The 27817-nt window shown below is 42.9% G+C and overlaps 1 protein-coding gene across 1 annotated transcript in view; it reads right to left on the reverse strand.

Moving 5' to 3' along the window:
• Window positions 1-1065: 1065 nt before the first annotated feature.
• Window positions 1066-27817, reverse strand: part of LOC126281421 (nose resistant to fluoxetine protein 6-like) — a 262936-nt gene continuing 236184 nt past the window's right edge. The window contains exons 11-13 of the mRNA XM_049980364.1: window positions 15887-16029; window positions 10150-10258; window positions 1066-1654 (exon numbers count right to left, since the gene is read on the reverse strand). Coding sequence (XP_049836321.1) covers window positions 1509-1654; window positions 10150-10258; window positions 15887-16029 — 398 coding nt within the window. The 3' untranslated portion in view covers window positions 1066-1508. The remainder of the gene's footprint in view (window positions 1655-10149; window positions 10259-15886; window positions 16030-27817) is intronic.

A 27817-nucleotide genomic window follows, 5' to 3' on the forward strand; every position in this document is an offset into this window, starting at 1 on the left:
TGGTATTTTCGTCCTCGACTGATATTTTCCGTTGTCTTGCCGTTGGTCGGCGCAGCGGAATTGATTTGGTTGTTGATCGAGTTGCTGTCTGATTACTTAGTCTTATTCTTGGCTACCTATCTCACCTAACCTTACGTTGGAATTACCTCCTCAGGCAGACCCTTGGAACACGTCTCAGCGCCATTGTTCTGTAGTTTTTAGATTGTGGTTTTTGTCTCAAGTACGGTGCGAGGACTTCATCCGCCTATTATTTTAGTTTGTTTTAATTTTAAAATAAGGCCTTCAGCAGTCTTAAATTAAAACTTTGAATATTCTTGCTTTTTTTTTTTAAATTGCTTATTAGAAATCGTTATTATTATCCAGGTCATAAACCTTGAGTTTTCTGTGTTCGGTATGTGGCCTTCAGCCGAACTCTATGTGAAACATTTTATGAGAAGGCCTTCAGCTGTAAAATTAAAAAATCACTTGTTTATAACTTCGAAAATAAAGTGTCTTCGAGTTTGCAACTCGGTAGCCTGATAAAACCCAAAATTGAAAATCTTTAATCCGTTATGGAAAATGTGACATCGCACATCGATACCACCAATGGGCGTCACAGGTGGCAATAAAACAGCAAGTTTCCATCAGATACCAATAGCGGGCGCATGGGATCTGGCGGACCCATCTATGTGTGCACACTGAGCCACGCCTCCAGTGGCTCGTGGCTCCGTACCGTGAACACCCTCTGCATCTGCGATGCAGTATGGCAGGCAGCAGCCATCCAGACTAGTTGCACTTGGAGCCTCCTTGTTACGACTCCATAATATGTGGTTAGTACAAGACTCTTCCATGTTGACGCTGAGAGCTGGACTCAATTTCCTGCTACCTTATTTATAATGAGAATATTTATAATATGCATGGAGAAATATAAGTTAAGTGAATCTTCTGTTTACTATGTTAACTTGTTCAGTAATCATTTCTGCTCCAGTCCAGCTTTCCTATGATGGCAGTTGCCATGCCCCTCTGTAGTCCACCTCTCCTTTATCACTGTGCACAGAACAAAACCCAGAACGAGATAGAATAAAATTAACTACAGTTTTGAACTCAACATAAAAATGTGAGTTGAGAACACGTTTATTTTCACTCATTTCATATCATGCAGACTGATGAAATTGATGTACAGAGTTGTTAAACGGAGAAAAGGATTACACTTATTCTTCCCAAATCTTGCTTTACATATAGATACATCTTGGTATCAATACCCTGACAGACACTTACGTCACTTAATTTCGTGTTAGGTAATATTATACAAATTTATAGTGTTCACCGTGCATCATACCATGGGGGGAGATATCAAATGTAATGTGCGCACCCTTGTGTCGTAAATAAATAGCTAGTTTACAAAAGGATGCACACATTTGTTAACACGGACGTATTGTCGCCAGAAACAGCGTTTTCCCGCCGTGTGGGAGGGCGACCCTTTGCCGTGACTCGGCTGGTGGATGTGAGCAGTCACCAATCATCAGTCATCAAGGCGATGTCGTTTGCCTGGCGCTGGCGGCCGTAGCTGGGTGCAAAGCCATTTCAATTCTAGTCGCAGGCGCTCGCAGTTCATCGGCGCTGAATGCCTGGTTGTCCCTGGCTGTCGTATTGCCTTCAGAAGTCGATTTGCTTCCTGGGGAAGAGAATTAATACATTAAAAATTAAGCTGATGAAGTGGTAGTAGCGTCGCAGAACCACTGTTTTAGGGTAGAAATGAAGCGTGCCATATCTGTCTGTGAATTCTGAGAACTTTGTTTCTCAGGTGCAGACTTGGTAGCAACTAGGCGGTGGCTCAAACATGTGACAGAAACAATCTGAATGAAACATGCACAGGCAGCTCTAGCAGATGTGCAGTAACAGATGCACACAGAAGAGAAATTTCTGGGGCAGCCACATACTTAGCGCTCTTTGTGAAACGTGTCAATGGTCACCAGTACTTTTTTAACAATGACAAGAAATTATGTAGCAGTTGTCCTTTAGTATTACCCAGAAATGCCTGATTAGTGCGTACAACTTAATTTCCAGCTTTAAGAAGTGCGATAAAAGGACGCCTTATTATTTATGAAACTATTGATGAACAAATCACAAACCAAAAAGGATAATTCAGAAAACTGTTTTATGTAACGATTAACGGCAGTGTTTTCCATGCAGTTTAAGAAATACAACTATTTGTTGTCATTCAGAAAACAGACTAATCAAGAAATTTCTAAAATATGATTGAGTTTAGATGTTTCTCTGATAGTTAAGAAAAAGATTTGGTTTTCAGGTCAGCTAAAGTGTTTGATGGGGAAGGGACGTACGCACAGTCTTTAATGGAACTCCAGAGAAAGAACAACATTGGTGTCAAGTTTAGGGAGCGAGGTGGCCATCCGATTGGCCCCTCACGACCAATCTACCATACTGGAAGGCAGTTATCGAGGAAACCTCGAACTTCCACGAGGAAATGAGATGGTGTCTGCTTGGAGGTTTTGTAGCGTATTCGGGGAGACATTTACGTCGAACAGTTTTTGCAAAGTTAGTTTCAGAAACCAAAACATACAGCGAGCACGCTCGGCACCAGTGCAAATAGCCACTGTAAAAGTACGCTACACTGGCGCTGCTGGTGGCGGAGTGAGGTACTGATGCACTATGCGAACCAAACTTAGGTTGTTTTCTACAAAATGACGCATATATAGAATCTGTAAGTCACCTCAATAAATTTCTATATTATTCTAAAGTTGTAAAGTCCTTTTTGGATCACCTTATATTTTTGGTACTCGTGGGAACACTTCGTATGTATTTTCCGTTACAAATTAAAAATAGATGTTTTTTTTGCCGGGTGCGATTGAGGAGACTACTATACCATCGTATGCAATATGGAAGAGAAGTATAACGCACAGATGGCCCTATGTTGACGTTCACAGAAAGAGGTGTGTGGGAATGGTATCACCGTTTGACAAGGGCAGCGAGTAGGAAACGGTGCAACAAGATAAGTAGTTGGTCGAGTGAGAAACAAGGTGCGTTATCTAACCAACAATAGGGCGACGGGATGCTCACATGTAATGCTACAAACGACAGTGAGCGCTAATTAATGCTTGTCACTGTGAAAGGTAGTCGATTACGTTGTACACAATGTTATAGGTAAGTTTCCTTTCCTTTTTTTATATATTTTTTATTTTTTGTGGTGGGAATGGGGTTAATCTGTGACGTGACTGGTTTGATGCGATCCACCTTTTCATATTTGAGTGTAGCACTTGTGCCAGATGTCCTCAGTCGTTTGTTGGATTCATTCTGAACTCTGTCTTTATCTACACTTTGTTAAATAACATGGAAGTTATTTATTGATGTCTTAACATACATCTCATTGTCCTGTTCCCTCTTCTTGTCAATATTTTTCACATGTTGCTCTGCTCGGAGATTCTGCGGAAACCTCATTTCTTACATCAGTCCACCAACTTTTCAACTGCTTAGTATAGACCCACGTCACAAACACTTCGGTTCCTATCCTTTACCGATTTTCCACAGTCCATGGTACACTTCCATACAATGCCTTCTCTAAACGTTTTACGAAATTTCTTCCTCAAATTAAGGCCGATGTTTGCTATAAGACATCTTTTGTCTAGGAAAGCCTTCTTTGCCTGTGCTAGTCTCCTGTTAATGTCCTCTTTGTATCCGAGGTAGCACAACTCCTTAACTTCGTAACCACAAACCTTGACCTTAAGTTTATTCCTAATTTCATTTCTGCTAGTCCTCAATGATTTCTTCATTCTTCGTTTTATTGTCAATTGTCAATTAACATTCCGTGCCCTCCCCCCACCCCCACCCCCATGCCCCCATGTACCATGGACCTTGCCGTTGGTGGGGAGGCTTGCGTGCCTCAGCGATACAGATAGCTGTGCCGTAGGTGCAACCACAAAGGAGGGGTGTCTGTTGAGAGGCCAGACAAACGTGTGGTTCCTGAAGAGGGGCAGCAGCCTTTTCAGTAGTTGCAAGGGCAACAGTCTGGATGATTGACTGATCTGGCCTTGTAACACTAACCAAAACGGCCTTGCTGTGCTGGTACTGCGAATGGCTGAAAGGAAGGGGAAACTACAGCCGTAATTTTTCCCAAGGGCATGAGGCTTTACTGTATGGTTAAATGATGATGGCGTCGAATTGGATAAAATTTTCCGGAGGTAAAATAGTCCCCCATTCGGATCTCCGGGCGGAGACTACTCAGGAGGACGTCGTTATCAGGAGAAAGAAAACTGGCATTCTATAGATCGGAGCGTGGAATGTTAGATCCCTTTATCGGCCAGGTAGTCTAGAACATTTATAAAGGGAAATGGATAGTTTACAGTTAGATATAGCGGGAATTAATGATGTTCGGTGGCAGGAGGAACATGACTTCTGGCATACAGGGTTACAAATACAAAAGTAAAATAGGGGTAATGCAGGAGTATGTTTAATAATGACAAAAAAATAGGAGTGTGGTAAGCTATTTCAAACAGCATAGTGAACGCATTATTGTGGCCAAGAAAGACACGAAGCCAACGCCTACCACAGTAGTACAAGTTTATATGCCATCTACCTCTGCAGATGACGAAAAGATTGATGAAATGTATGATGAGATAAAACAAATTATTCCACAGCGAATGGAGACGAAAATTTAATAGTCATGGTTGACTGGAATTCGATAGTAGGAAAAGGAAGAGAGGGAAGAGTAGCAGATGAATATGGAATGGGGGTAAGAAATGAAAGAGGAAGCCGCCTGGTAGAATTTTACACAGAGCATAACTTAGTCATGGCTAACACTTGGTTTAAGAATCATGAAAGAAGGTTGTATACGTGGAAGGGGCCTGGAGACACTGGAAGGTTTCAGATTGATAATTTGATAATACTATGGTAAGACAGAGATTTAGGAATCAGGTTTTAAATTGTAAGATATTTCCAGTGGCAGATGTGGAATCAGACAACAATATATGTACTGCAGATTAAAATTGAAGGGACTGTGAAACAGTGGGAATTTAAGGAGATGGGAACTGGATAAAATTAAAGAACAAGAGGTTGTAAAGATTTTCAGGGAGAGCATTAGGGAACGACTGACAAGAATAGGGGAAAGAAATACAGCAGAAGAAGAATGGGTAGCTTTGAGAGATGAAATAGTGAAGGCAGCAGAGGATGAAGTAGGTAAAAAGACAAGGGCTAGTGGAAATCCTTGGGTAGCAGAAGATATATTGAATTTAACTGATGAGAGGAGAAAATATAAAAATGCAGTAAATGAAGCAGGCAAAACGGAATACAAACGTCTCAAAAATGAGATCGACAGGAAGTGCAAAATGGCTAAGCAGGGATGGCTAGAGGACAAATGTAAGGATGTAGAGGCACATATCACTAGGGGTCAGATAGATACTGCCTACAGGAAAATTAAAGAGACCTTTGGAGAAAAGAGAACCACTTGTATGAATATCAAGAGCTCAGATGGAAACCCAGTTCTAAGCAAAGAAGGGAAAGCAGAAAGGTGGAAGTAGTATATAGAGGGTCTATACAAGAGCGATGTACTTGAGGGCAATATTATGGAAATGGAAGAGGGTGTAGATGAAGATGGAATGGGAGATATGATATTGCGTGAAGATCTTGACAGAGCAGTGAAGCACCTAAGTCGAAACAATGCCACTGGGGTAGACAACAATCCATTAGAGCTACTGATACCCTTGGGAGAGCGAGCCATGACAAAAGTTTTCCATCCGGTGAGCAAGATGTATGAGACAAGCTATATACCTTCAGACTTGAAGAAGGAGATATTAATTCCAATCCCAAAGACACCAGGTGTCGAAGGTGTGAAAATTACCGAACTATCAGTTTAATAAGCCATGGTTGCAAATTACTAACGCGAATTCTTTACAGACGGATGGAAAAATTGGTAGAAGCCGACCTCTGAATGATCAGTTTGGATCACGTAGAAATGTTGGAACATATGAGGCAATACTGACCCTACAACGTATCTTAGAAGATGGATTAAGGGAAGGCAAACCTACGTTTGTAGCATTTGTAGACTTAGGGAAAACTTTTGACAATGTTTACTGCAATAATCTCTTTCAAATTATGAAGGTAGCAGGGGTAAAATACAGGGAGCGAAAGGCTATTTACAATTTGTACAGAAGCCAGCAGGCAGTTATAAGAGTCGAGGGCCATTAAAGGGAAGCAGTGGTTGGTAAGGGAGTGAGACAGGGTTGAAGCCTATTCCAGACGTTATTCAATCTGTACATTGAGCAAGTAGTAAAGGAAACAAAAGAAAAATTTGGAATAGGGCTGCAATATCAGCAGAAAACTTTATCATTGGTATCCTGTCACCTCGAATTTTAATCCCTCTCCTGAACGTTTGTTTTATTTACACCATTGCTTCTTCGATGCACAATGAGAAGCAAAAAGATTGACCTGACCGAATAATTTAGATTCCAACAACAGAGCAGTGAGGATGCCCTAGTTCAGAAGTGCCAGCGTTCACAACTACAATAAATGTCGAGATTCACTGGAATTTAACTCATCGTATCATTTCTCTTGAAAGTCATTATTCGAACACATAGAAACTATTGAAATAAAAAAATACTCGTCGGTAGAATTACTACAGTGACAAGAGATTCACATCAGTTTCATTGGCTGAGTGGATAGGATGACCGTTTACGAACGTAAGGGATGAGCGTGTGAGTATAGCTGGACTAGATTGTAATTTTTTATTTAGACCTGCGAATGTAATATTTTAAACCTTAATTCGTTACAAATTGTGCAGTTGTAAGCATTTATAGGTTCCACATTCTTTCAAAAGTTTCTGTTTTGTAATACTTTTATCTTTAGACAAACAGCCATCGTAGAAATACTGAACATGGATGTATTTTTGCCACCTGGTGTCTCTACAGTTTTCAGCTAAGAGAAACGTATCAGCTGAATGGCATATTTTTCTAAACCCTTCAGCCTGATTTACAGAAGAGAATGGATGTGCCTTCCAGAATGTATTGTTTCCAGTTTAATATTCGTTCTTCAACTACGGTAGGCCTTCGACCGTTACACTGAAAAGAAGAGGTCCGGTATCTCCTTGGTAGCGTGTCAGTTTACTGTACTGGCAGGCGTTGATGTGTCGGATCGAATTTCACCGCAGACTTTTTTTTATCGCGTCCCAAATGTCTCGTGCTTTATTTACGTTTGGCTATTAAATTATATTTAATTTTTTTATATTTTCGATATTCTCTTCAATATATAACTTACTATGGTTTGTGAATTTGATGTCTAAAAATAATTTTCCTTGGAAGGTAATATTTATCTGACGTCCCATAACAATAAAAATAGTCATCATTGGAGGGTGACATGCATCTGACCTCCAATAAAAATAAAAGTAATGTTCCTTGTTCAGTGATACTAATTTGACCTCCACAAAAGTACAAATAGTATAGTAATAAGTAAATATGTATTTTGAAATTAATATTACTGGCCTAAAACTAGGTAGGCCTTTTACAGAACAATGAAAGAAAGTAAAATGAAGAGTAGGCTACGTATAACTTCTGTATTTTGTCCACTTGCCATTGGCATCAACAACAGTACATGGAAGAAGTCCTGATCTATGGCAATTCTCTCCCACGAAGAATAAACTTAATCCCTTAGGCCATTCACAGTTCCCGGAGGACGGTCTGGCCAATTGTCCTGTAGAGACTTCTTAAGGTGAGCCGATACGTGCTCTATGCGACTGAGGCAAGGGCACGGAAGGCACAGGATAGTATTCTCTCTCCTTTGAAACCAGCTCTGTACCATAACGCTAGTATGTAACAGATGATCATCGTGTTGGTAAGTCAGATGTACTTGGGGTAACAAATGAGGGCTTCAGGGTTGATTAAATTTTCAAGCAAATGTTCATAGCTTGCTGAAATGTAATCGTAAGACATAGAGCCCGAAAGTTTCACACTTAGGCGTCCGCTTGTAGCTCGTGTGGCCACGAACCGCGCCTCATATCGTCCCCCACCTGTCCATTAAGCAAGAACTGGACCTCTGCTCATGGACTCAGCTGTGCACTTGTCGGACAAAAAGACTTTCCTCCAATCGACATCTTTTCGTGAACTCACAATTGCTAGTATATCCACGGCTTATTCGTCAGACTACGGGACCTAATTCTATGGTCCTTTAATCTCCTGAGAGCAGTTCTCGGCCAACCCCTGAAATGTGAAGCTCTCCTTAGTTTTCGGGTTAGTGACAAAGGAGCATTCTGGGGCGCCCTAACCAAAGCTTTTCCGTATGGTGACTCGTGGTCTTCCAGGTAATGGACGTCTCGCTATCTCAGCTGTTGAAGCATCTGTAACTAATTTACGGCGCAAGATATCCGTGGAAATATCCAACAAGCCTAGTGCTAAATCCAAACTTAGTGTTTGACGGATAAATTGCCTTACAATGACAGGGAAATTACAGCTGCGATGACACAATTGCATGTCATGTAAAATTATCCAAAGACAGTGAGTCCCGGTGATGAAGTGCCGTTATACGGCAAGAGGAATCGTCAGTCAAAAACATGTTCAGTTTAAAATGGTACAGGGACGACAGTGACTGTTACTCTGATGAAGCAGATATAGTTGTACATATGGCTTGCTACTTCTACGTAAAATACACCTATGCTTATAAATTACGGATAATGCTGATACATGCTGAAACAACGCTCTGGTGGGCGGTTTGCGGGTTAAATCACCTCGGGGTATGACCATGCGGTGCATTTGACTTCAGTCGTCGTACAGTGGCGCTGTCAACAGTCCACATACGCAGAGGCGTGTTGGTGCATGTCAGAGTACGTTGCAGCAAGGAAGTGTGATGTTTCCAGGGGTGCTAATGGTGACTGTGTGTTGAAAATGGGTCAAAGAACACGTATTGATGTGATTATGAGGGGTGGAATTCTAGGGCGACTGGAGGCTGGTCAAACACAGCAGATCGTAGCACGGCCCCTACGTGTGCCACGAAGTGTGATGTCAAGATTTTGGCAATGATTCCAGCAGACAGGAAACGTGTCCAGGCGCTACAGTACGGGACGTCCACAGTGTACAACACCACAAGAAGACCGATTCTCACCATCAGCGACCGCAGACGGCCACGGAGTACTGCAGGTAGCCTTGCTCGGGACCTAACCGCTGCCACTGGAACATTTGTCTCCAGACACACAGTCTACAGACGACTGAACGACATGGTTTATTGGCCCGGAGACCCGAAAAGTGCATTCCACTGGCTCCTGGTCACAGGAAAGCCCGTAAAGCCTGGTGTCAAGAACCTGGTCCCAGGTTATGTTCACGTACGAGTCTAGGTATAGTCTGAACAGTGATTCTCGCCGGGTTTTCATCTGGAATGTACCAGGAATTAGATACCAACACCTTAATGTCCTTGAAAGGGATCTATCTGTATGGAGGTTGTGGTTTGGTGGTGAGGGTATATCAGGCGAATGGAGTTGTCTGCCTGTTCTCCAGACATAAACCCCATCTAGCACGTCTGGGATGCTCTCTGTCGACGTATAGCTGCACGTCTTCAAACCCCTAGGACACTTTAGGAGCTCCGACAGGCACTGGTGCAAGAATGGGAGGCTATACCCCAGGAGCTGCTCGACCACCTGATCCAGAGTATGCCAACCCGTTGTGCGACCTGTGTACGTGTGCATGGTGATCATATCCCATATTGATGTCGGGGAACATGCGAAGGAAACAGTAGCGTTTTGTAGCATATGCGTTTCGGTTTGTTTTCTGAACTTATCACCAATACCGTGGACTTACAGATCTGTGTCGTGTGTGTTTCCTATGTTCCTATGCTATTAGCGTCAGTTTTGTGTAGTGCCACGTTGTGTGGCACCACATTCTGCAATTATTCTTTATTTATTAGCATTAGTGTAGAATGATAAATTACGTAGTCGATATGCTAGGGAGCAGTGTTCTGCAAGTATAACAATGTGTCTGAGATCAATGGCGGGATGGTCTGTAGCTTTCCTTGTACCTGTATGTAAGTCCCCACCATTGTATCTGACTCGAGTTTACATTAAATTCACACTGTTTATATCCTCTTTTCCCAATATGTGTAAATCATCTAGACACAAAATGGCGCCACACCTCTTGTACGATCACCCGCTACCAGAATGTGCGTTCCCTGCTGATGTCTCACCTGGTCTTAGCAGGGCCTTGTCCAAGTTGAGAGCGGGCATTTCGAAAGCCAGTGAGAGAATGGCAGCAAGCGCCAGCGTCAGTGCCATGTCACCCAGCATTTTATGTACCTGCAATACACACATAATTTGCAGATGTTTACACATCGCGCTCTTAAGAAAAATTCTTATTTTCTTCTACAACAAAATTTTCGAGATCTGTAAATCTACGAATTAAGCCTTTGATACCACACTTGTAAGTACCCAGAAGAGGCATATTATACCGTGGAAAATGAGTGATGAAGTTGAAAAAGTTTTCCTTTTTTTCTCTCTTAAACGTGTGAATCGACTTGGCAATGACAAAAGGGTAGTTAGTATTCCGGCCAATATGTAACATTGTAACGCCGAGAGGCTGTTTATATTTTGGGAACTTTTTCTGTGTTGTGTATGCGCAACGAACTATAATTAATAAATGTCTGCAAATGTGCATTAAATTGTTATGAATTAAAAATAAGATGTTTGTAGTTTTTATAAACTGTTTAAAGTAAGAACAATAGCCTACAACAATGCTTATAACCCATCATTACTTTACAAATTAGATGCAACAGTTAAAAGCAATCACATAGAATGACCACACTGTTACTTAGTAGCAGAATAAAGAAAATTTGGATGTCTGCCTTTTCTCGGTAACATCTTCTATCGACTCACAAAGCTGTTTAAATTATACAACATCAAATTAAGTTTGTACACAACTAACGAAATATAAAACAAAGTCGTTTCAAAAGAGCTACTCATCTTAACATAAACCTGCTACGCATAAACTACTGCTGCTACTGCATACAGGAAACAGGAAGAAGCTCAGAAATGTGATACAAAAGGTGCATCACCGCACTTTGTTTACAAAGTTTAAGTAAATACTGTTTTGATTCCCAACAGCACAAAATAAACGTTCGTTTGCAGACATAGAAAACAGCTTTCATATTCTGCAGAGCGTAGACAAAGGGATAAAGACTGATTTTCTCGAAAAATTAGAGATTTTCAACCATATTCCTAAATCAACACACACTATCTTAAATGAAGAATTAGAATTGCCAAAGCACCCGTTTTCGAGATTTTTAAAAGAAGTTTCGACGTTGCAAAACGAAGCCCTTATCATTACACCCAGCATTAAAGCAAGCAAGCAAACAAACAAAGACACACACACACACACACACACACACACACACACACATACCACGTCATCCTTCCCCATCAGCGCGTACCTACTAACCACTTTCTTCTTATGTAACGCTCCAACTCTTTCCCACACTCTCTCTCGTTATCTCTTTCTTCTTCAACCCTCTCCTTGTCCCCTAACACTTGTCAATAACTGTAATTAATGCCATCAAGTAGGACCGTATGATTTTATGACGTCAGTACCTGTAGATAACTCGTCACATTGTACGCTTACCTGTCTCGATATTTTACAATGACAAAACTACCCCCACAGTGCTATAAACAATTACTAAGCGCTGCAGCACATGATGAGGTGTTGGGCAAGTTAAACCAGTAACGGGGAAACAAAAATTCTACGACCAAGAAAGACGAATGGTTGTAGTCCTTTCTGAAAACATCTATTTATCACAGTCGCTGCGTTCTATATTTATAAGGGATAAAAAATTTATTTTTCTACCCAGAAAGGCAAAATCAAAGTGCGTAAATATCAAGTTCATTATCTGACATTAGGCTTTACCGTCATTGTTTTGAATAATGAGGAATGGTAACAATGTGTTCTTCGTTTGGAGCTTTCAGACAATGATAGCTTGAAGTAAACCAATAATTTTTTTTAATTGTCAGACCAACAAGTAAAAGGAAATGCCAGGTTTCTCAAAAAAACAGGTATCAGATCCCAAGAACGCCCTAAGAGTTTTCCTATTGGTACACTGCTTAACTGCAAAATACAAATCACCACACTTTATTGGCGAGAAATTACTTCTTTCTGGAGCCATCTAAATGTGCGAAGCCATGCATAGAGAAAGATTCGGCGGCAGTTTGAAGTCGAAACCACTCTCAGTTGATGCTGTGGGTCATCGAAACGATGCAGCAACCACTGTTTGAAACATCTACCACGACTTCACGACAGCCCAAAGTTTGATGACCACAATCTATCATGGACAAGTTGTGTTGGTTAACGTAGCGGTGGGGCGGCAGCATTTACTGGAATTAAAGAGTGGATTGTGGGAAAAATGTGTGCTGTTTCTCTCTCTGTAAACTCACACATCGCATGGTACACAGGGAGACATTGGCTGAACGATGTGGAAGCACGAGCTTTAACCAGTAGGCTATTTTCCATTCTTTGTGAGGAGATGAGTCCCACTCAGAATGCGCTTCTACTGCACAGAGAGGTACGTCGTTGTTGCACGGTAAAGATCTTCGTCGTATTGTGGAGAGGAAGGATGAATGTCGTCTTTTCCTTCTGAATAGCAATCCTACACTTGCGGCTTCATTTCTGAACGAACAATGGCCTCTACTATTGTGCTACGTGGTCGATGATTATAAGAAACTTCACTATCTTAAACTATCACATGAAGGCCGAAACAGTAATATAATCTTTCTGAGCGAGAAAGTGCTCGTGTCTAAAGGGAAAACTTGGAGTTTGGGAAACCTAGATGGGTAAGGTAACAATGAGATATTTTCTTGTCTGAATGATATCGTGACGGAAAAGTTTGAAGTAGCTGAAATTAGTAAATTGGCATAGTACATCTCGAAGACCTTTGTCAACAATTCGAGCATTAATTTCCGTAACATACAACTTATCAATAATAGGAGGAGCTAACAGATCTGTCAGAACACTCCGAAATGAATTTAAATCGAAGTCTCTTGAAAATTTTTGGGTTCACACTCGGAAAGAATATCTCAGTTTAGCAATAATTTCTTTTTTGGATAATCAGTTTGAATATAAGAGTTTTCAAACTCATATTTAAATGTTGATTATTATCCTGTCTTATCCTGCCGTCATTTGTATGTTCAGATCTTTCAGCTATCAAAAAATTCTAAACGAACTAAAAGCAATGTAGATGGAAACAGTTTAACCTTAACTAATTAACTTGCCAATTAATTTGTAAAAAAATATGTAGTGGAAGAGACATATTTACTCAGTTCCAATAATTGCACACGCAGTTGTGGCTATTTATGAGCTATTTGTGTTTGTTAACTTCCACCACCTTTGAATAATGTAAATGCACGATAATTAAAAACAATGTTCAACTCTGATGTCATCGAAAGACCCTCTCTACTATTGTCATTGTTGGAGCTGACACTTGCAGTATTTAAACAAAAGTAAATAGACATGCTAGGCCGTTTTTGTGCAAAATGCGAGAAGTGCTTAGGAAGGAAAGAAAAATAGAAGGGGGAAGGGGTGGGAGGATGAGGGGGTCGGCCAAATTGTTTATGTTTCAGAGAGAGGGTAAGGCGGGTGGGGGCGGCCGACGGAGAAGGTTTGAGATCCCCTGGTCTAGAGAGCTGCAACAATACTGGAGCGTCGCCACGGAGATGTATACAAATTAGCGTTACATGACTGGTTGAAGCAGACCTGCAAAGCTCTCATGCCAAGGCTTCTACAACTGTCAGGGACCTTCTGTCGCCGGCTCTACTGTAGCCCACTGCGCCGGCCGGAGTGGCCGAGCGGTTCTAGGCGCTACAGTCTGGATCCGCGCGACCACTACGGTCGCAGGTTCGAATCCTGCCTCGCGCATGGATGTATGTGATGTTCTGAGGTTAGTTAGGTTTAATTAGTTCTACGTTCTAGGCGACTGATGACCTCAGAAGTTAAGTCCCATTGTGCTCAGAGCCATTTGAACCATTTTTTGTAGCCCACTGCAGCTGTTAGGCCAGTTCTTTCGCTAGCTCCACTGTAGTGACATCGGTCCTGTCTGTGTCGAAGGTGGGCACAACACTAATCTTCCGTTCTTCTTTCCCAGTGATTTACATGTACACTGTACATCGAACTCTAAGCATGCCATCAAAGACATCATAAAGACCAGGAAGAGACACTAAAATGGAAAAGAAAACAAAAATTCCTATTCTTTGTCCTATGACCCTATTCATTTAATGTTCCAGATTTCTAGAGAAGAACACGACGCACTGTTTCAAGAGTAGTGCAAAAACCGGTGATAATTCTTAATTCTGGTGTACGATTTCAAAAATTACGTGAGATACAAGGGTTAGATCTTAAATAGTCGCAACTACTTATTTACAGCTCGTACAAAATCGATACATGTTTCAAAGTTTTACTGGCCTTCAAAGTAGTCACCAGCGTTGTGCATTTTCATCTGAGTTTTCAGAGCACGTGCTTCGGTAAGTGCCGATGTGATACGGAATACCACTCAATCAATGATATGAAGATTATAGCACTGCATTGATACCAATGGTCATCACTTCGAACACCTTTTATAAATTGAGGTTCATGCCACCTTTGTAACCTTTTTTGACCTTAAAAGACCTTACTGTTACACATCATTGGATTCGTCTCGATAATCGCTATCAGAAAATAATTATCAAACTTCAGCACCCCATTTAAAAAAAACACAAAGTTGACGTTCATGTCTCTGAAGCGACCCCACTAAGCAACAAAAACCCAGCATCATATTGTGGCCCCAATTGTCCCATGCAACTTTTGTCCCACAAACGTTTCAGCTCCTATAATACTTTCGGAGTTATTCCTGGTGGCAATAGTTAGTGACTCGCCCTGCAGAACTGAGGATGTAATAAAGTTAAATTGTTAAATTGTTCGAAGTTTTTTCACTGGTTCCTCTCACCTACGACGTCACCACACGTGCTTACCCCCTACAAAAGTGCCACCACATAATGGTCCATACATTTCTTTAAGGAAAACAAACTTGCTCTTCCAGTTACCGGGAAGCCTCTCTTTGAAACGGCAATGATAATCGTCATGTGCTGTCTCGAGTAACATAGTCATATATAAATTACGTGAGAAGAAAGTATTTCTCTGAATCTAATCTCTTACAAGGTGGTTATAATTAAACTTTCGCTGCTTCAGGGGGTCCCCATGAAAGACGAGTGATCGCAGGTCTATGGAACTTCGAGGAAACGTTTGTAAGGACATGCAGAAGAGAAATGACGAATAAACCAATGAGAGAAACATATCTTCATTTCCATATCATAGGGTAACACTGGTTGTTTGCGTACCATGTCTATGTTCCAAGTTGCAAACGGTGCTCAATATCACGACCATCTGCGTCGAAGACAGTCCGCAACCGCTCTGGAGATACCATTTCACAATTGTTCGTTGCACTTTTCGACCATGGAATGTTCAGCTCACGTGACACAACTCGTGAACTGCTTGAAGACTGCACAATGCGACCAGGATACTCAACCACGGCAATAGTAATTTCTTCAATAGTTTGTAGTGCGGTTTGCGGTCGGCGCCTACCAGAAGAATTCCAAATCGCTAGCTAATTCTAACTTCCGAATTGTGTTCTTCAGCCCCTGTGTCGAAAGAAGTATTCCTTCAATGCGTCGATAATCGCGAAGAGCAGTAGCACTCTTGCTGTTGTTTCGATAAAACAGCTTTCCGCATAAAGACTAGATACACTGTTTGCACAGAGTGTGGATTTACAAATAAGCAATTGACGTAAGAACATACAAATTCGCTTACAGAAAAACACAAAAAAGTTGTGCAGACCATACAGTCTACGCGAGCGAAGCAGCGGTGCTAAGCTAGACTTGTATAATTACCAAACTGCGGCTTGTTACACTTACGACATAGTAGCGGCCGTAGGTAATTGGCGTCCTTGTCACGCCCTGGTCGTAGAAAAGGATGATGTACTGCACGAGGTACGCACCGTAGCAGAGTTTGGCGAGTGGCTGGAACCCATTCCACGACAGGAAGGTTTTCACTGGACCTGGAAACAAGTGGCACAAAGTGGTGAAACAGTTGTTTGAAAGTGGAGAACAGTAGACTCATCTCCTCATCTGTGAAGTGATATGAAAAATGAAAGACTTCAAGTGCCCTGTGGAGAGGATAGTGGGACTTCAGTGAGTAACCACAATTCATTCTTGGAGACTCGCAATTAAGACTGTTGGAATACCACTATACTGCACCCATACAAGCTCACCTTAAAGTTTGGACGGTAAGGAAGATTAATGTTTAATATCGTGCAATGGTTGGATACTGACAATACAACGAATATTCTTTGTTCATAGTCTCATACTCCAACGATCTCGTCGTCCGTGGGGCGTTAAATCTTCCTTTGTTCATCGTCAAAATACAAGAACATGGCCTGTAGCTTAAACGTTAGTGAAGAATAATTACCAAGCACCGTGCTAACTTCTTCCAGTCATTACTGATCTACGCATACAAGGTGTTTTTTATACCCGGAGGAACTGCAGTACTAAGATAAAAAGCTAACTCCTATCAACTCCAGATAAAATCCCAAGTTTTCAGTTTTACTTCAATCAACGTTATTACTGGTTAAGTCTGACTGTCATAAAAGGACGAGGCTCTAACTTTTATATACAGAGCACGGCATTTGATTGCCTAGCTCGAAGTTGTTGTTTTCGCGGCTTCCCAAATCACAGAGTCCCAATAATTAGAAGCGCAAGCTAGAATCCTCGTCTGTTGGAACATAATTTTCCCTTTATTCGCCAGACAGCGCTCTGTCGCCACTGACTTTTAAGAATTTTGTACTTAAGCTGAAGACAATGTTCCACACAGCGACAGTTGTTTCATCGCAGAATGGAAGTCGCGCTACGTCTTGGTTCTCCTGCGTTGGTTGAACAGCATCGTACCTTGGTTTCTTCGACAGACGGATTGAAAACCTTTTTTCGTCTGAATGGGGTTATCAGATGGATAATCTAAGAGCCGAGTTTGTCCTTGTCCGAAATAGGAGACACTACTCAGTTAGTACATGCATCGACACTCCACAGCGGGCATAAACGTAAGCTACACACGTAGAAGGCGCCACTGCAGCATCCGCCATCTCCGCAATGTTGTCATGATTTAATCTAGCCATTCAGATGCCGTTTTGTGGTCATAAAAGTTGCAACCTCATCAATTTCACGACGGGCGGACTTGTCCTTTGACGACGATGATTGAGGCAGTCATCGAAAGCTTGAGATTTTTTCCGAAACTGGCTAGACAATTTAACGGAAAACTTTTTATCCAAAGAATTAGTTGAGAAAATTTTTCTAACCTGCAATACTGAAGACTGTATTTCACTCATTGTTAGTCACCACTGATAAGTCTTGAGACAATCTGTGTTCATAACAAACACAACACTCTTGTAACATTGCTCTCGGCACTCATAACTCACCACTCGTGTTGTAATTGACCACTTTCACAGAACCAGCCCCATTACGTAAGAATCGGAGAGCAAATCGGCTCTGACGTTTCTAAGAAACCATCCTGATCTCCAAGTGATCCTGGGAAAACCACAAGAACCATAGTTCAAGACTTCCAGCCGTTTTTTGTCACTTCGACTCGTGTACTGCAGACTAACTTCGTCTGCCGCAATATAAAACCAATGTTGCAGCGTATGAACTGTATATGCTTTGTAATATGTGTGTTTTCGTTATTTTGCAGATTATGCATACGAGGGTTATTCGGAAATTAAGGTCCGATCAGTTGCGAAATGGAAACCATAGTGAAAATCAAAAATATTTTATTTTTCAACAGTTAGCTGCACCTTCCACCCATTGCTCTACCTAGTCACCGGTCCGACTTACGACATCTGTTCGTAGTGATGTACTAACTATCCGGTACACTCGTCATAGAAGGCAGTCGCCTGCGCTTTCCGCCAATTCTCTGACGCTGGCATTCAGCTCGTAATCTGTCTTTTGTTTTCGTAGCAAGCGGTTCATGCGAGCAGAGATGAAAACCAGAGGGAGCCCATTCCGGGATGTATGGTGGACAATCAAGCACTTCCCATCGGAAACACTGCTGGACCGTGCTCATTATTCCTGTTGCGTGCGGCCGAGAATTGTCATGAAGACGGAAATGCATGACATTTACGTTATATGGAGGTGCATGAAATCAGTAAGCAGCCATAATTCTACCTAAGGACATCACACACATCCATCCCCGAGGCAGGATTCGAGCCTGCGACCGTAGCGGTCGCTCAATTCCAGACTGTAGCTCATAGAACCGCACAGACACTCCGGCCAGCGATCGTGTTCGGACTTTCTCAATCTCTTGAATCACACCCAACTGGTAAGGGTCCCATACAGACGAACAATACTCTAAGACTGGACTAACTAACGTATTGTAAGCAATTTTCTTTGTTGAAGGACTGTATCGCTTCACGATTCTACCAATAAACCGCCTTCTAGAGTTCACCTTGACCGTTACTTTCGTAATCTGATCATTCCATTTGATATCATTTCGAATAGTCACACCTAGATACTTGACGGATGTTGCCGCTCCCAAAGACTGGGCATTTATTTTGTACTCGTACATTAAAGGGGATTTTCGTCTTGTTATACGCAGTAGGTTACGTTCAAATGGTTCAAATGGCTCTGAGCACTATGCGACTTAACATCAGTGGTCATCAGTCGCCTAGAACTTAGAACTAATTAAACCAAACTAACCTAAGAACATCACACACATCCATGCCCGAGGCAGGATTCGAACCTGCGACCGTAGCAGTCGCACAGTTCCGGACTGCGCGCCTAGAGAAAAGGGAGAGAAGGAAAGTAGTAGGTGAATATGGACTGGGGCTAAGAAATGAAAGAGGAAGCCGTCTGGTAGAATTTTGCACAGAGCACGACTTAATCATAGTTAACACTTGGTTTAAGAATCATGAAAGGAAGTTGTATACATGGAAGAACCCTGGAGATACTAAAAGGTATCAGATAGATTATATAATGGTAAGACAGTGATTTAGGAACCACGTTTTAAATTGTAAGACATTTCCAGGGGCAGATGTGGACTCTGACCACAATCTATTGGTTGTTCCCAGTTAATGGACGCCAGATTAAAGTGTCCATCTATAACTAATAGATAATTTGGATATTTATTTCCTATGTACTCAAGACTTTCCCTGAAACATTCTGCGACGTTGGTTGCGGATGCTGGTGGTCTATAAAAAGATCCTAATACAATGGTCAATCCTGGTCTGATTGACAGTTTTATCCAGACTGGCGGGAGACACTATTTTCTAGACCTCTTTACGTACTTACTGTGCGCTCAGAACGGAAAAGAGCGACAAACGCGATACTAGAAACGCTTCCCAATACATGTACAAAAGTTCCATCGGATATTCCTGTGGTTTAGATTTCGAAATGTAACCGTTTATGAGATAAATATACCAATGAGTATTCACGCTTTGACTGTCTGAGTGGTATCAGTGCGGATTATTCATGTGCAGAAGTTGAGATCAAAATACAGACTTCGAGCGAAGAAATGTGGTAAATAAATGAAATGGTTCCTGCTGTTCCAGTAGATCCAGTAATTACGATGAAATATCGATAGAGTGCCCAGCAAATGGGCCTCTGCATGAACCATGGAACGCCAGGAGTGGGATGGCGGAAGCAGCACCACACTCGTCGCCAGTAAGCAACTACCAGAAAGAGCAACATGTACATGATGCTACAGGACTGGCAGTGTCGCGTCAGGGGGTCTAGTGGTGGAACTCGTGCCTGGAAACCGAGAGCTCGCAGAATCGAATCCCGGTCGCACCACCGAAATTTGCAGTTTGCTTTAATCTAGATCTCACCTCCCACCGAAGGTGAGGAGTTGCCGGGAGCGACATGTCGTTCGGATTCCACGTCAAACTGTGCACCCACTTTCCCCGATAGGATTTCTGGGGTAGATTAGGAACGCGCAAGTCACCAAATTGATGCCCAACTGAATTAGTTGCACCTGGCCATTGGGCCACACGAAATCCATACATATAACAAAAATGGATGTGTGTACGTTCCACATCTCCTCCTAAACTGATGGACTGATTTCAACCAAATTTGATGCACATGTCGTTCACTGTCAGGCAACAAACGCAGTGGGCGTAAATACCACGTACGTACAAGAGTTCTGGAGATATGACATCATAAACAACGAGATGAATGAAACTTTCTATTCAGATTTATTGCTTCTGTATTATTAACTGTATACGCAGACAGTGTAGATACACTACGTGATCAAATGATCCGGACACCTGGCTGAGAATGACTTATAAGTTCGTAGCACCCTCCATCGGTAATGCTGGAATTCAATATGGTGTTGGCCCACCCTTAGCTTTGATGACAGTTCCACTCTCGAGGGCATACATTCAATCAGGTGCTGGAAGGCTTCTTAGGAAACGGCTGCACATTCTTCACGGAGTGCTGCACTGAGGAGAGGTATCGATGTCGGTCGGTGAGGCCAGGCACGAAGTCGGCGTTCCAAAACATCCCAAAGGTATTCTATAGAATTCAGGTCAGGACTCTCTGCAGGACGCTCCATTATAGGGATGTTATTGTCGTGTGCCTCCCCCCATGAACCATGGACCTTGCCGTTGGTGGGGAGGCTTGTGTGCCTCAGCGATACAGATAGTCGTACCGTAGGTACAACCACAACGGAGGGGTGTCTGTTGAGAGGCCAGACAAACGCGTGGTTCCTGAAGAGGGGCAGCAGCCTTTTCAGTAGTTGCAGGGGCAACAGTCTGGATGATTGACTGATCTGGCCTTGTAACAATAACCAAAACGGCCTTACTGTGCTGGTACTGCGAACTGCTGAAAGCAAGGGGAAACTACAACCGTAATTTTTCCCGAGGGCATGCAGCTTTACTGTATGGTTAAATGATGATGGCGTTCTCTTGGGTAAAATATTCCGGAGGTAAAATAGTCCCCCATTCGGATCTTCCCTCAAGAGGATGTCGTAATAAGGAGAAAGAAAACTGGCGTTCTACGGATCGGAGCGTGGAATGTCACATCACTTAATCGGGCAGGTAGGTTAGAAAATTTAAAAAGGGAAATGTATAGGTTAAAGTTAGATATAGTGGGAATTAGTGAAGTTCGGTTCGGTCGCAGGAGGAACAAGACTTCTGGTCAGGTGACTACAAGGATATAAACACAAAATCAAATAGGGGTAATGCAGGAGTAGGTATAATAATGAATAGGAAAATAGAAATGGGGGTAAGCTACTACAAACAGCATAGTGAAAGCATTATTGTGGCAAAGATAGATACGAAGCCCACACCTACTACAGTAGTACAAGTTTATATGCCAACCAGCTCTGCAGATGACGAAGAAATTGAAGAAATGTATGATGAAATAAAAGAAGTTATTCAGATAGTGAAGGGAGGCGAAAATTTAATAGTCATGGGTGACTGGAATTCGGTAGTAGGAAAAGGGAGAGAAGTGGTTCAAATGGCTCTGAGCACTATGGGACTCAACTGCTGTGGTCATCAGTCCCCTAGAACTTAGAACTACTTAAACCTAACTAACCTAAGGACATCACACAAATCCATTCCCGAGGCAGGGTTCGAACCTGCGACCGTAGCAGTCGCACAGTTCCGGACTGCGCGCCTAGAGAAAAGGGAGAGAAGGAAAGTAGTAGGTGAATATGGACTGGGGCTAAGAAATGAAAGAGGAAGCCGTCTGGTAGAATTTTGCACAGAGCACGACTTAATCATAGTTAACACTTGGTTTAAGAATCATGAAAGGAAGTTGTATACATGGAAGAACCCTGGAGATACTAAAAGGTATCAGATAGATTATATAATGGTAAGACAGTGATTTAGGAACCACGTTTTAAATTGTAAGACATTTCCAGGGGCAGATATGGACTCTGACCACAATCTATTGGTTGTAACCGGTAGATTAAAACTGAAGAAACTGCAAAAAGGTGGGAATTCAAGGAGATGGGACCTGGATAAACTGAAAGAACCAGAGGTTGTACAGAGTTTCAGGGAGAGCATAAGGGAACAATTGACAGGAATGGGGGAAAGAAATACAGTAGAAGAAGAATGGGTAGCGTTGAGGGATGAAGTAGTGAAGGCAGCAGAGGATCAAGTCGGTAAAAAGACAAGGGCTAGTGGAAATTCTTGGGTAACAGAAGAAATATTGAAGCTAATTGATGAAAGGAGAAAATATAAAAATGCAGTAAATGAAGCAGACAAAAAGATATATATACGTCTCAAAAATGAGATCGATAGGAAGTGCAAATTGGCTAAGCAGGGATGGCTAGAGGACAAATGTAAGGATGTAGAGGCTTATTTCACGAAGGGTAAGATAGATACTGCCTACAGGACCAATAAAGAGACCTTTGGAGATAAGAGAACCACTTGTATGAATATCAAGAGCGTAGATGGAAACCCAGTTCTAAGCAAAGAAGGGAAAGCAGAAAGGTGGAAGGACTATATAGAGGGTCTATACAAGGGCGATGTACTTGAAGACAATATTATGGAAATGGAAGAGGATGTAGATGAAGATGAAATGGGAGATACGATACTGAGTGACGAGTTTGACAGAGCACTGAAAGACCTGAGTCAAAACAAGGCCCCAGGAGTAGACAACATTCCATTGGAACTACTGACGGCCTTGGGAGAACCAGTCCTGACAAATCTCTACCATCTGGTGAGCAAGATGTATGAAAATAGGCGAAATACCCTCAGACTTCATGAAGAATATAATAATTCCAATCCCAAAGAAAGCAGGTGTTGACAGAGGTGAAAATTACCGAACAATCAGTTTAATAAGCCACAACTGCAAAATAAGAACACGAATTCTTTACAGACGAATGGAAAAACTAGTAGAAGCCGATCTCGGGGAAGATAAGTTTGGATTCCGTAGAAATACTAGAACGCGTGAGGCAATACTGACCCTACGACTTATCTTAGAAGAAAGAACAAGGAAAGGCAAACCTATGTTTCTAGCATTTGTAGACTTACAGAAAGCTTTTGACAATGTTGACTGGAATACTCTCTTTCAAATTCTAAAGGTGGCAGGGGTAAAATACAGGGAGCGAAAGGCTATTTACAATTTGTACCGAAACCAGATGGCAGTATAAGAGTCGAGGGACATGAAAGGGAAGCAGTGGTTGGGAAGGGAGTAAGACAGGGTTGTAGCCTCTCCCCGATGTTATTAAATCTGTATATTGAGGAGGCAGTAAAGGAAACAAAAGAAAAATTCGGAATAGGTATTAAAATCCACGGAGAAGAATAAAAACTTTGAGGTTTGCCGATTACATCGTAATTCTGTCAATGACAGCAAAGGACTTGGAAGAGCAGTTGAACGGAATGGACAGTGACTTGAAAGGAGGATATAAGACGAACATCAACAAAAGCAAAACGAGGCTAATGGAATGTAGTCGGATTAAGTCGGGTGATGCTGAGGGAATTTGATTAGGAAATGAGACACTTCAAGTAGTAAAGGAGTTTTGCTATTTGGGGAGCAAAATAACTGATGATGGTCGAAGTAGAGAGGATATAAAATATGGACTGGCAATGGCAAGGAAAGCGTTTCTGAAGAAGAAAAATTTGTTAACATCGAGTATAGATTTAAGTGTCAGGAAGTCATTTCTGAAAGTATTTGTATAGAGTGTAGCCATGTATGGAAGTCAAACATGGACGATAAATAGTTTGTACAAGAAGAGAATAGACGCTTTCGAAATGTGGTGCTACTGAAGAATGCTGAAGATTAGCTGGGTAGATTACATAACTAATGAGGAAGTATTGAATAGGATTGGGGAGAAGAGAGGTTTGTGGCACAACTTGACCAGAAGAAGGGATCGGTTGGTAGGACATGTTCTGAGGCATAAAGGTATCACCAATTTAGTATTGAAGGGCAGCGTGGAGGGTAAAAATGGTAGAGGGAGACCAAGAGATGAATACACTAAGAAGATTCAGAAGGATGTAGGTTGCAGTAAGTACTGGGAGATGAAGAAGCTTGCACCAGATAGAGTAACATGGAGAGCTGCATCAAACCAGTCTCAGGACTGAAGACCACATCAAACAAAACATTGTCGTGTGACCACTCCGTCACAGACCGTGCATTATGAACAGGTGCTCGATCATGTTGAAACATGCAATCGGAATTACCGAATTGCTCTTCAACAATGGGAAGCAAGAAAGTGCTTACAACATCAATGTAGGCCTGTGCTGTTTTAGTGTCACGCAAAAAAACAAGCGGTGCTTGCTCCCTCCGTGAAAAACACGACCACACTATAACACCACCGCCTCCGAATTTTACTGTTGGCACTACATAAGCTGGCAAGTGATGTTCATCGGGTATTCACCATACCCACTCCCTGCCATCGGATCACCACATTGTATACCGTTTTCCCACTGTTCAATCGTCCAATGTTTACGCTCCTTACACCAAGGGAGGCGGAGTTTGGCATTTACCAGCATGATGTGTGGCTTATGAGCAGCTGCTCGACCATTAAATCCAAGTGTTCTCACCTCCCGCCTACCTGTCATAGTACTTGCAGCGGATCCTGGTGCAGTTTGGAATTCCTGTGTTATGGTCGGGATAGATGTCTGCCTATTACATATTACAATCCTCTTCCACTTTCGGCGGTCTCTGTCAGTCAACACATCAGGTCTGCATGTACGCTTTTGTGCTGAACGTATTTCTTCACATTTCCACTTCACTATCACATCGGAAACAGTGAACCTAGGAATGTTTAGGAGTGTGGAAATCTCGCATACAGACGTACGACACAAGTGACACACAATCACCTGACCACGTTCGAAGTCGCTGAGTTTCACGGAGCGCCCCATTCCGCACTCACACGTCTAATGACTATTGTGGTCGCTGATATGGAGTACCTGGCTGTAGCTGGCAGCACAATGCACCTAATATCAAGAACATATGTTTCGGGGGTGTCCGGATACTTTTGATGACATAGTGTATATGCCGCTAAATCTCCTACAGACTTAGGTCATGCTACCAGACAAACTTTAAGGGATAATACAACATTAACACGGAGATGCGTGATAAATTGCCGCATTGTGAAGGACGTTTAAACGGAGGTGCCAAAAGTAATGGGATATCTCCTAATCTAATATCGTGTTGGACCCCCTTTTGCCTGGCGTAATGCAGCAGCTCGGCGTGGCGTGGATACAAGTCCTAGGAAGTCCCATGCAGAAATATTGAGAACTGCGGCCTCTATAGCTGTGCATAATTGCAAAAATGTTACGGTGCAGGACTTTATGTACGAACTGACCACGAACATGAAGTCCATGAATGGCTGAAAATGCTCCTCAAACAACCGAATGTAACAATTTACAGTCATGATCGGTTCAGTCCATTCCATGTAAACACAGCCCACACCATTACGGAGCCACCAGCATCTTGCACAGTGCCTTGTTGACACCTTCGGTCTATAACTTCGTGGGGTCAGTGCCACATCCGAACCCTACCGTCAGCTCTCAAGGAACGCTGCCGACAACTGCGATGTCTGTGGTGAGAGGTAATACTAGAAAGTTTCTATTTCAGCACATTATTGACACTGTGGATCTTGGAATACAGAATTCCCTAACTATTTCCGAAATTGAATGTCCCATGCGTGTAACTCCAACAACCATTCCTCGTTTAAACTCTGTTAATTCCCGTCGTGGGGCCATAATCACTGCGAAAACGTATTCACATGAATAACCTGAGTACAAATGACAGCTGTGCCAATAGAGTGCCCTTTTATACTTTGTGTACGCAATACTAGGTGTATATGTGCAAATCGCTAACCCATGATGAGTCTTTGGAAGCCCCTGCAGAAATATTGAGCCATGAGGCCTCTACAACCGTTCACGATTGCGAAAGTGTTGCCGCTGCAAGATTTTGTTCACGAACTGACGTTTAAATTATGTCACCTCATTGGAAATGTATTACTTCTTTGCTTTGAGCTTTATTAGCAACAAATTTTGCAGACAGTATCTACATACGCCTCTGAATGTACCTACAAAATAATATCATGGTACCACACATTGTTGGCGTCATAAACGCAGAGATGCATGAAAAACTGCTGCACCATGTATGACGTTTAAATTTTTTACTTCTTTGCTACGAACTCTATTCGAAAGATACACTCCTGGAAATGGAAAAAAGAACACATTGACACCGGTGTGTCAGACCCACCATACTTGCTCCGGACACTGCGAGAGGGCTGTACAAGCAATGATCACACGCACGGCACAGCGGACACACCAGGAACCGCGGTGTTGGCCGTCCAATGGCACTAGCTGCGCAGCATTTGTGCACCGCCGCCGTCAGTGTCAGCCAGTTTGCCTTGGCATACGGATCTCCATCGCAGTCTTTAACACTGGTAGCATGCCGCGACAGCGTGGACGTGAACCGTATGTGCAGTTGACGGACTTTGAGCGAGGGCGTATAGTGGGCATGCGGGAGGCCGGGTGGACGTACTGCCGAATTGCTCAACACGTGGGGCGTGAGGTCTCCACAGTACATCGATGTTGACGCCAGTGGTCGGCGGAAGGTGCACGTGCCCGTCGACCTGGGACCGGACCGCAGCGACGCACGGATGCACGCCAAGACCGTAGGATCCTACGCAGTGCCGTAGGGGACCGCACCGCCACTTCCCAGCAAATTATGGACACTGTTGCTCCTGGGGTATCGGCGAGGACCATTCGCAACCGTCTCCATGAAGCTGGGCTACGGTCCCGCACACCGTTAGGCCGTCTTCCGCTCACGCCCCAACATCGTGCAGCCCGCCTCCAGTGGTGTCGCGACAGGCGTGAATGGAGGGACGAATGGAGACGTGTCGTCTTCAGCAATGAGAGTCGCTTCTGCCTTGGTGCCAATGATGGTCGTATGCGTGTTTGGCGCCGTGCAGGTGAGCGCCACAATCAGGACGGCATACGACCGAGGCACACACGGCCAACACCCGGCATCATGGTGTGGGGAGCGATCTCCTACACTGGCCGTACACCTCTGGTGATCGTCGAGGGGACACTGAATAGTGCACGGTACATCCAAACCGTCATCGAACCCATCGTTCTACCATTCCTAGACCGGCAAGGGAACTTGCTGTTCCAATAGGACAATGCACGTCCGCATGTATCCCGTGCCACCCAACGTGCTCTAGAAGGTGTAAGTCAACTACCCTGGCCAGCAAGATCTCCGGATCTGTCCCCCATTGAGCATGTTTGGGACTGGATGAAGCGTCGTCTCACGCGGTCTGCACGTCCAGCACGAACGCTGGTCCAACTGAGGCGCCAGGTGGAAATGGCATGGCAAGCCGTTCCACAGGACTACATCCAGCATCTCTACGATCGTCTCCATGGGAGAATAGCAGCGTGCATTGCTGCGAAAGGTGGATATACACTGTACTAGTGCCGACATTGTGCATGCTCTGTTGCCTGTGTCTATGTGCCTGTGGTTCTGTCAATGTGATCATGTGATGTATCTGACCCCAGGAATGTGTCAATAAAGTTTCCCCTTCCTGCGACAATGAAATCATGGTGTTCTTATTTCAATTTCCAGGAGTGTACTTCGCAGAAAGCATCCACACATACCGCTGAATGTACCCACGCAAGTATATCATTGTACGACACACAGTTCAAGACAAAGGACATCATACACACTGAGATGCCTCAAAAACGCCGCGTCATGCATCAAGTTTTAGTCCGTTTTATTCTTTATTACTGAGATACTCCTGCAGCCGAGTGAACTTAAGAAAATCCCTGACACTTGGCAGCCCTTTTCACAGCTTTAATTCCGAAGCGCATACAGCTGTAAGGGAAAACAATAGCCGTT

The sequence above is a fragment of the Schistocerca gregaria genome, chromosome 7 (assembly GCF_023897955.1).
Source record: "Schistocerca gregaria isolate iqSchGreg1 chromosome 7, iqSchGreg1.2, whole genome shotgun sequence".
Classification (NCBI taxonomy): Eukaryota; Metazoa; Arthropoda; class Insecta; order Orthoptera; family Acrididae; genus Schistocerca; species Schistocerca gregaria.